This window comes from Mobula birostris, chromosome 2 (assembly GCF_030028105.1).
Source record: "Mobula birostris isolate sMobBir1 chromosome 2, sMobBir1.hap1, whole genome shotgun sequence".
In the NCBI taxonomy this organism is placed as follows: domain Eukaryota; kingdom Metazoa; phylum Chordata; class Chondrichthyes; order Myliobatiformes; family Myliobatidae; genus Mobula; species Mobula birostris.
Window position 1 is genome coordinate 14,205,312 of NC_092371.1, and position 11,107 is coordinate 14,216,418.

Sequence of the window (11,107 nt, forward strand, 5' to 3'; positions counted from 1 at the left end):
GATCCCAAGCCTGTGACCACGGTCTAATTTATAAGCCTCAATTAATCAAACCAGTGGTTTCTGTTCAGTGGTTTCCCCGGATGTTGATGGCGAAGTAAGGTCATGGAACGTCACGGGCTGGTGGTCAGGTCCTTTCCTGTTGACAGGGGCCATTGCTGGGAACTAATGTAAACAGACTGATGTTTACTCCTACCAGCCTTCCCTGACCATTTTTGGAGTCTTGTTCCATGCCTCAATATCTCACTGTCGGAAAATTACATGACTGGGATTTCAGGTGAACGTTCTCGGACGTAAACGGCGACCGTCTATTTCCCTGCTGAGATGCTGCCTGACCCGTTCAGTCCTTCCAGCTCTTTCTGAGTTGCTCCAGATTCCAGCATCGGTGCAATTATTGCTGAAATTCCCATCTAATGATATGCGTAAGAATCACTGCGGAGAGGAGCACTCCTACTGCCCAGCTGCGTTGATTGCGTTTCATTGCAACCTCTTTGCACAATGAATGACCCTAATGTCCGTCGTTAAATGGAATTCTGCCCAAGTCTGCTTTAGAGACGATAGAGAAAAACACTTGTCCGTTGGGAGTTAACCATTTTTGCGACAAAATTTATTTTCTAAATTGGATGAATTGGGTATAGAACTGACAGAGGAGGTCTAGGATGGGTGTTTAAAGAGTATACATGATTGTTCGGTCAACGTCAAACATAGACTTAGACAGTTTATAACAATAAATATTCTTTATTACTCCAAAGAAAAGTTGCACAGTTTCTACCCTGATGCTTCACGAGTTTGTAATAGATATAAATCTGTGAACAGTAACTTGACACATTTACTCTGGTCATGTGGTAAGATTGATGCATACTGGAAAAGTAGTTTTCACTGTTTCTCTGAGGCTTATGGGATGCCATGGGAACCAGACCCGCTTATAGCCATCCTTGGAGTAACAAGCTGCCTATCTTCAGCCAATAAGTATGAAAAAAAGGCTGTATTGTTTGGCATGGTGATCGCTAAGAAGTAAATCCTGCAAATGTGGAAAATGGACTCTGTGCCTACGTACGATCTGTGGCTGAGCGAGCTGGCAAATACGTTACATTTGGAGAGACTGAGACTATGTACTGAGGACAGAGAGAACATCTTTGAAAGGATATGGAGCCTTGTTTTGGACTTACGGCGTGAGGACTGAGGTTTTTTGGTGGGGGACACCTCTGCTGTGTACGTTTACTTTTCCCTTTATATTTTTCTCCCTTTTGCCGCTCAATATTTAATTAGATATTGTTAAGGTCGTAGCTTTTGAAGATGTGCTATTTTATTTTTGTTTGTAATAAAAATAAAAAGAATATAAAAAAATATTCTATCATAAGAAAAGCGGCGACATGCTTTCTGCAGGAATGACATATTCTCAGATAGGAACCGATGAGTTGTCCAGGTAGTTTTGGGAATGCATAGAGACCTTGTAGAAATTTGACGTGACCTTGAAAAATTCTGTTCTCATTAGCCATTCTGAGCAGAGACGAGGGGCCGAGTGCCAACACCACCCACACCCACTATTCTAGAGGGAAGTAGACGAAAAAATGTCTAAAGTATGTTTAGACTGAGTATTCTCCAAAGTTCTCCACGCCTAGATATGTGATACAACTGAAGACGGAACAATCTTGAAATTCGAAGTTAAGGTTTTAAACATCAACAAGGTGGCCATTCAAAGTTTCCGAAGGTCAACAAGTTAATCTCCGCCCACATTTTTTCCCTGGCGCCGCCCACTAATTTACATCGCAGTTAATAAACGGGCACAGAGACCCCAGTTTGTTGGCTCTGAAATTTGAGCAGTCTCCCGAAGTTTGCAGAGCAACGCATGGTTCGGTCGGAATTTTTGGGTGCTCGCTGTCTGCACCTGTCCGGAGGAATGTCCCCAGCGCTGCATCTCCTGTGGGTTCTGCTGGTTCATTTACCAGGTGAGAGTCGGATTGGTTTACGCACGGATTATCCGTTAATATTGGGATTACTCTTGATTTTTATTTTGCTCCAAGTCACCCAGTGGCTTTATTGTTTTTTTTAATTGCAGATATCCATGCGGCCCCAGTGCTCAATCAGACCCCAATGTCCGGACCTGTTTCCGCGGGACAAACCGTCCGCTTAGAGTGTCGGATACAGAACGGTAATGTTGGAAGTTACTACATGAACTGGTACCGACAGCCTCCCGGGGAGAGACCGAAGTGGGTGTTAATACATACCACAGGCAATAGCATATACCGAGGTACAGGAATCACAGACCGTTTTCAGCCGGCCAGAGACACCTCCAGGAACAGTCACATCCTGACCATCAGCAGTTTGGAGCCCCGGGATTCCGCCGTCTATTACTGTGCAACGTGGGATAATGGAGTTATCCTCGGTCCAGGCACCATCCTGGATATTAAGAGTAAGTGACTCCCTCATTATGTTGCAAGCAATTCCTATTACAGCCAATCTCATTCCCCACAACTGGATAAAACACGCTCATATTTCTGCATTGTGGGAGGTTCCATTTGCCTCAGTCCGGCAGAGAGGCCGTTCAGCTATTCTTGCATACTGTCCATAACGATCACGTGATGGCAGTGCATTGAGTTGAACACAGCTTAATGCAGAATAAAATGGACCAGCCACACAGGAAATGTAGTGCAGGTAGATAAATTGCAAGATCATAAGGAAGGAGATTGCGAGGTCAATCGTCCATCTTATTGTACGAGAAAACCATTTAATTGTCTCATTACAGCGGCCCCTCTTTGATGTCAAATTAAACCCATTCCTGCTGTCTACACATACTCCATATCCCTCCATTCTCAGCACACTCTTGTGTTCGTCCAACAGCTGTTTTAAACATTCGTATCTGACTCCTCCACCTCATGCACCCATCACTCTCTATTAAAAGTAAACATTCACCGAATTTCTCCTTTAAATTTTCCTCCTCTCGGTTTAGATTTCTACCCTCGGGGAAAAAAATCTTGACTGTCGATCCTATCGCTATCTCCCGTAGGTCTTAAATAATGTTCACACATATTTGGGGAAATAATCGCTACCACAAGCATGACATATTCCCTTTCCTCTTCATTCACCACCTCTGAGCGAATATTCCATAATTTTTCTTGGGGTAAATCCTGCACCACAGAGCAAGATGTTCACCACTTCAAGTTAACGCAGTTGACAGTGTGTTGTTAAGAACCGTGTCATCGTCTATGTAGAAAACACAGGAGAAGAACATCCTACTTTAAAAATAATACACACTAGGGGAAGGTGCTGGGTGGAAAACAGGCTGGTCACAGAGTCGAGCGGTAATAAACCGGGTTACTAGGGGTTCGGAATGCAATGTGGGTCTGAATGAGTAGTTTCGCCTCTTCCCGCTTCTCACCGGTTCACAGACCTGCTCTTTTTTCCGCCATTTCCTCCTCAGTCACTGGGTACTGAGTCTTAGATATCGATTGAGCTTCCCGAACTCGGGACATCCCAACTGAAGGTGTAATATTTTCAGTTATTGTCCTAAGAGTTGAAGATTTGGGGAGTTATTGGAGAACAACAAGGAACTGATCTCACTAGAAGGACCAATCATATGGGCACGGTGTGGGCAGTCAGCAAAGAGATTGAGTAGTGTTGAAGTTATCTTTTAACACAATGCAGTGCCGGGAGCAGAGTGGATTCAAAAACATTTTTTTAAAGAAAAGATGTCACTTCGTAGCCGCGCAAGGCTACGAATAATCTGGGCAACTCTTCACTCAAAGCTTTATACCCGAGGGGTCAAATGTGCCGTTTACTGTGTCCCAATGACTGTGTTAATTTCGGCGCTGGTGTTTCTATCTTTGAACATCTATGAAATAATATTGTTTCTACTCCCCTTCGTCTCCTCTCTCACACAGGTAGCGATTCCCGGGAGCCCTCAGTTCTTCTGCTCCCTCCCTCCCCGGAGGAGACCGGCACGGGTTCGGCCACTCTCTCCTGTCTGGTGAGTGGTTTTAAGCCGGGCTTGGTAGCACTGCGCTGGACCGTGGATGGAGTCGAGACGGAGAGCGGGGTGACAACAGGCGCCGTGGCCCTGGACACCGACCAGACCTACAGGCTGAGCAGTTACCTGCGGGTAACCACCGCTGCCTGGAACAAGGGCTCGAGCTATTCCTGCAGCGTGAGCCACAGCTCACTGAGCTCATCGCTGCGCAACACCATCTCTTCGTCCGCCTGTGCGCAGTGAGAGTGTGCCGGCTGGCAGCACATGTGGATTGTTTGTTTTTGTTTAATGCAGTGAAGCAATCATTGTGTCTGTGCAGCAGCCCATTGCAATGTACTTGTGTAGTCATGTTCGCTTATGGAAACAATCAGAATGTTTAAAAATTTCAGAACAGTTGGCAATAATAATCCATCTTTTGCGACGGATAATTCTGTGTAGAATTGCCCCCACTGTGCTGTGTCTGAACTACCGCTCTGTGTGGTCTCAGGAGCGATCTCCCGTGCTGGTTTGAACTTGTGTACACAACTCTGAATAAAAGAGGAAACAGCGGTAGATTTATCATGTCTTGTCTTTACTCGGCTGCTGGCAGTACGTTGGGTGGAATGGTCGCGGATAACGTGCCGTATCGCACCCTCAATCAGAATTGCAGTTAAATCCAGTCACACAACTTATTCCGATTCTCTCCTCTCTGTGTCCTGAGCGTGCTTCGTCCGTCGGCACTCATCACCGGAGCTTTGTATTCCTCGTCGTCCTGCACTTCTGCTCTTCATTTATAACCATCCCTGTAGGAGGGAGATCAACATTCTCACTGTCTTTCGGCCAACGTCTTACCACTGGGAGTGTTACACTGTAGGGATGTTTCCCCGTGACGTGACCATTCTCTCCATCGATTCCATTAGTTCCTGAATGAAGGCGATCGACCTCCATTCCCGCCCTGACACCACCGTCACCACTTGCCACATCCGCACACTAGCTTCTCTAACTCATAGTTATCTTCAAAGTTTAAGGTAAATTTGTTATCAAAGGCTGTATACGTCTTCATATGCGACCCTGAGTTTCATGTTCTTACTGACATTCACAGTAGAATAAAGAAGTACAATGGATGCAATGAAAAACTACACACAAAGTCTGAGACGCACAAAGACCAATAACAGCTAAGAAATAAATGGATAGATAGAAAAATAGACCAATAATTAAACAAAGCACCCATAAATACATAAATCAATTATATTCAATCATAAATAATTAAACAAACGAACGGATAAAAGGATAATGGATAAATACATAAACAATACTGAGGACATGAGTTTGAAAGTGAGTCCATGATAGTTGAACTCTTCCTGAAACTTGTAATGAGGGATCTAAGACTGTAATTGTCAGATGGGAGAGAGTTGCTGAAGAGCGAAACAAGTGTGAGATGACTACAGAGACCCGATTAATTATGTTAAACTTATATCTTGTCTGACCAATAACGTGGTATTTATAGAGGGTGTGACTGATAAGACGACTGCGAGTGTTAGCTCCACGCACACACAAGAAATTCACTACATTTCACACAAGTTACTTACGGTTGCCTGACCTGCTGCTTTTTGTTTCAAGAATTTGGTGTAGAAATCTCACTTCGCATTAATGGGGTTTTTATGTTGGTTGGGTGGTGTCAACCTGTCCCTGGACCGTGATAATCACTCTATTTGTGGACTATATAGAGCAACGTGCGCGACATCAGAGAAAATAAATCCTGTCCATAAGATGGATATCCGTTGAACAATCAGGCAAATGACGCCCACACTTGGTTTACTGGAATAATTAACATTTTTAACGTTTTAAAACTGCGTTGAAAATACTGGGACAGTCAAGCACATTATAAAACACTGAAAGCAGAAAAATCAATGTACATAAATAGAATACATTAAATATTATAAAACATTAGCTTTATTTGGCATACGTTGAAACAAACATACAGCGCAGTTTGCGTCAAATCAAATCAATAAGGATTGTGCTGGGGACAGACCGTAAATGTCGCCACGATTTCGGCGACAACATGTATTTATTTGATATTTATGCATTTACTTATCTATCTCTCTTTATATCTTTTTATCTGACTTTCTGTCTATCTGTGTATCTATCTATCTATTTATTTATTTATTCCTTCATTCATTCATAGATACAGTGCGTAACAGGCCCTTTATGCCATCCAACAACCCACTGTTTTGACCCACAGCGTCTCTCTCTCTCTCTCTCTCTCTCTGTCTGTGTGCGTGTGCGATGTTGGCGGGACGATGTCTTTTTCATGCCTTTACAAGGCGCGAACGGAGAGAGAGAGACTGTGTGGCGCGCCACTCCGCACGCCTGCACACGGACATTTCGCACTATTTTTTCCTTTATTACGATCTTGACACTCAACTCGGCACGGATGGAAAGCTCACTCGGGATGCGACCCGGCGCTGATGTCATTGCGCCACCAGCCGGCCCCAAAGGACAATTTACAATAACCAGCTAACCTACTAACCGGTACTTCTTTTGACTGTGGAACAAAACCAGAGAACCTGGAAGATGATGCGCTTGTCAGTACCTCCAGCAGAACTTTGTCTTTTTGTGTATTTTCCCCCTTTCCCTCAGTCTGTAGTTTGGTATTACCAAGTGCTCTTGTTTGTTTTCATTCCCCACGTGCCGCTGTCCCCGCTCCTGCTCTACTTTGGCCCTTGTATTGCTGAAGTCTCCGCCTCTCACCTGTTTCTGATTATTACCTGTTTTGCTGCCACCTGCGTCTCATTGTGCTCCACCTCTCATCTGCCTCTCTGTTTATTGCTGAGTGCATTTTAGTACTGTGTTTTCACCTGTTTGTTGTGAGATTGCCCCTGTGAATTTTCCTGAGCCTTTCCAGCATTCGTAATGTATTCTGTACGTCTGAAAATCGACTCTGTCTGTTTTCCGATTCTGGTTTTTGGATTTCTCTGGATTATTTGATCTCTGCCTGAACTTTGACGCCGACTTTGTTTGCACCTTGGGATTTGTTACTCAATTAATATCACTGTGTGCACAGTACTGGGTCTGCGATTGAATCCCTGCGCCAGCGTCCTGACAGCCCCTTAAACTCTATAACTGGCATGTGGGTATTGTAGATAACTGGAAAATTTCATGAAAATTTTCATAGCCTTTATTGAAAAGCACCTGAAATAGTCACGCACATTTGCAATAAACATTTAAACATTGTGGTTTACTGAATTATAAATACTACTTGGTATAAAACCTTAAGAGTGCCCACTGGAATGGTGAGCACTAATAATATGGTGGGGATCGGAGCCAGCCATACACCGGCATGCAGTCTGTAACCAGGTTCAACAACGAAAAAAATGGTGAGATGCGCTTTCCGACAACGCCCCTTTGACCACCCTCCTCCCCTATAAGACAGGAAGTACCAGAGCATTAGGACAAGGTCTATTTGGATGGGGAATAACTTCTTCCTTCAGGACATAAGACTGCTGAACTCCCTGCGACCACACAGGTCTCATCACCTCTGGAGGATCAATAGTGTTACGCAGCTCACTTTCCGACTTGTGTCGTAAATGCACCTTATGATGAATATTAATCTTCTGGAATGTATGTCATTATGTGTTAAGTTAATGGTGGTATTACTTTCTGTGTTGTTTATGAATTCTGCGCACCTATTGTGTACTTTGGCTAGGTGGAACTATAGTTCGTTTGATTGAATGACTATGAACCTGAACTTGAACTTCAAGGCGTAAGTGAAGGTAAATATATTTAAGCCAATAAGGGTTATAAAGTGCTGTAATCAGTCTTCTAGATGGCCTCAGAGGCCGAACTTGTAGTCATTTTAGAAATTACCTAGGGTTACCCGGAACCTTCTATTTTTCTAAGCTCCATGTACCTTTCCAGGAGTCTCTTAAAAGACCCTATCATATCCGCCTCCACCACAGTCGCCGGCAGTTCATTCCATAAGACCATAAGACCATAAGACAAAGGAGCAGAAGTAGGTCATTCGGCCCATCGAGTCTGCTCCGCCATTTTATCATGAGCTGATCCATTTTATCCTATTTAGTCCCACTTCCCCTGCCTTCTCACCATAAACTTTGATGCCCTGGCTACTCAGATATCTATCAATCTCTGCCTTAAATACACCCAATGACTTGGCCTCCACTGCTGCCCGTGGCAACAAATTCCATAGATTCACCACCCTCTGATTAAAAAAAATTTTTTCGCATTTCTTTTCTGAAAAGGCGCCCTTCAATCCTGAAGTCATGCCCTCTCGTACTAGAATCCCCCATCCTGGGAAGCAACTTTGCACACATCCACTCTGTCCATGCCTTTTAACATTCGAAATGTTTCTATGAGGTCTCCCCTCATTCTTCTAAACTCCAAGGAATACAGTCCAAGAGCGGACAAACGTTCCTCATATGTTAACCCTCTCATTCCCGGAATCATTCTAGTGAATCTTCTCTGTACCCTCTCCAACGTTAGCACATCCTTTCTTAAATAAGGAGACCAAAACTGCCCACAGTACTCCAAGTGAGGTCTCACCAGCGCCTTATAGAGCCTCAGCATCACATCCCTGCTCCTATACTCTATTCCTCTAGAAATGAATGCCAACATTGCATTCGCCTTCTTCACTACCGACTCAACCTGGAGGTTAACTTTAAGGGAATCCTGTACGAGGACTCCCAAGTCCCGTTGCATATCAGAACTTTGGATTCTTTCCCCATTTAAATAATAGTCTGCCCGTTTATTTTTTCTGCCAAAGTGCATAACCATACACTTTCCAACATTGTACTTCATTTGCCACTTCTCTGCCCATTCTTCCAAACTGTCCAAGTCTCTCTGCAGACTCTCCGTTTCCTCAGCACTACCGGCCCCTCCACCTATCTTCGTATCGTCAGCAAATTTAGCCACAAAGCCATCTATTCCATAATCCAAATCGTTGATGTACAATGTAAAAAGAAGCGGCCCCAACACTGATCCCTGTGGAACACCACTGGTAACCGGCAGCCAACCAGAATAGGATCCCTTTATTCCCACTCTCTGTTTCCTGCCAATCAGCCAACGCTCTATCCACGTATGTAACTTTCCTGTAATTCCATGGGATTTATCTTGTTAAGCAGCCTCATGTGTGGCACCTTGTCAAAGGTCTTCTGAAAGTCCAAATATACAACGTCCACTGCATCTCCCTTGTCTAGCCTACTGGTAATTTCCTCAAAAATTGTAATTCCATGACCTCACCACCCTATAAGTAGAAAAAAAATGCCCTGACATCTCTTTTGTACCAACTTCCAAACACTTTAAGGCTGTGTCCTCTCGTGTTAGCCATCTCAGCCCTGGGAAAAAGCCTTAGGCTCTCCAAACGATCAATGCCTCTCATTATCTTATACAACTCCATAAGGCACCTCTCATCCTCCGTCGGTCCAAGGAGAAAAGGGCTAGTTCGCTCAAGCAATTCTCATAGGCCATGCTCCCCAATCAAGACAACATCCTTGTAAATCTCCTCTGCACACATTCAATAGTTTCCACATACTTCCTGTAGTGACGTGACCAGAACTGAGCACAGTACTCCAAGTAGGGTCTGATCAGGGTCCTACAATGCTGTAACATGACCTCACGACTCTTAAACTTAATCCCATGGTTGATGAAGTCCAATGCACCGTATGCCTTCTGGACCACACAGTCAACCTGCGCAGCACCCTTGAGTGTCCTATGGACTCGGACCCCAAGATCCCTCTGATCCTCCACACAGCCAAGAGTCTTACCATTAATACTCTATTCTGCCATCATATTTGACATACCAAAATGAACCACATCACACAATCTGGGTTGAACTCCATCTGCCACTTCCCAGCCCAGTTTTGCATCCTATCGATGTCCCGCTGTCACCTCTGACAGACCCCCACACTATCCACTACACCCTCAACCTTTGTATCATCACCACATTGACTGACCCATCCCTCCCCTTCCTTATCCAGCTCATTTATAAAATCACAAAGAGGAGGGGTCCCAGGACAGATCCTTGAGGCACACCACTGGTCACCGACCTCCATGCAGAATGTGAACAATCTACAACTACTCTTTGCCTTCTGTGAACAAGCCGATTCTGGATCCACAAAGCAACGTTCGTTTAGATCCCATGCCTCCTTACTTTTTTAATAAGCCCTGCATGTCTTATCAAATGTCTTGCTGAAATCCGTATGCACTACGTCTACTGCTCTACGTTCATCAATGAGTTTAATCAGATCCTCAAAATATTCAATTAGACTCGCAAGGCACGACCTGCCTTTGACAAAGCAATGCTGACTATTCCCGATCACATTATGCCTCTCCAAATGTTCGTAAATCCTGCCTCTCACGATCTTCTCCACCAATTTACCAACCGCTGAAGTAAGGGTCACCAGTCTATGATTTCCTGGGCTTTCTCTACTCATTTTCCTGAATAAGGTGAAAAACATCTGCAATCATCGAATCCTGCGGATCCTCTCCCGCACCTACTCATGATGTAAAGATCATTGCCAGAGGATTAGCAATCTCTTCCCTTGTCTCCCAGATTAGCCTGGGGTAAACCTCGTCTGGTCCCGGTGACTTATCCAACTTGATGCTCTCCAAAAGGTCCGACACATCCTCTTTCTTAATGTCCATATGCTCAGGCTTTTCATTCCGTTGTAAGTCATCCCTGCAATCTCCAAGAACCTTTTCTGTAGTGAGTACTGGGGCCAAGTATTAATTAAGCACCTCCGCTATCTCCTCCGGTTCCATAAACACTTTTCCATTATCACACTTGATTGGTCGTATTCTCTCACAGCTTATCCTCTTGCGCTTAACATAGTTGTAGAATGCCTTGGGGTTTCCTTAATCCTGCTCGCCAAAACCGTCCTAATTTCATTCTTCAACTCCTTCCTGCTGGCCTTATAATCTAGATCTCTATCATTACCTGGTTTTTTAACCTTTAATAATATGTACCAGTCCCTTGGCATCTATCACACATTGGCGAGACAGAAGGGTAAGTCCCGTCCAATCTAAATTTAGGGTAATGGAGACGATGGACAACTTTAAACTGGATCAGTTGATGCCTGCTTTTAACAGAGCAAGCCTGTATAATTGACAAACACTTATCCCAGGCAGTTTCAGATAATTCAATGCCCA

General features: G+C 44.3%; 1 protein-coding gene across 1 annotated transcript; it reads left to right on the top strand.

The window, feature by feature from the left end:
- Positions 1-1,791: 1,791 nt before the first annotated feature.
- Positions 1,792-4,516, top strand: LOC140212648 (immunoglobulin lambda-1 light chain-like). Its single transcript, XM_072283732.1, has 3 exons — positions 1,792-1,946; positions 2,057-2,410; positions 3,879-4,516. The coding sequence occupies exons 1-3, from the start codon at positions 1,847-1,849 to the stop codon at positions 4,205-4,207; spliced, it is 783 nt and encodes a 260-aa protein (XP_072139833.1). The 5' UTR covers positions 1,792-1,846; the 3' UTR covers positions 4,208-4,516.
- The last annotated feature ends 6,591 nt before the right edge of the window (positions 4,517-11,107 follow it).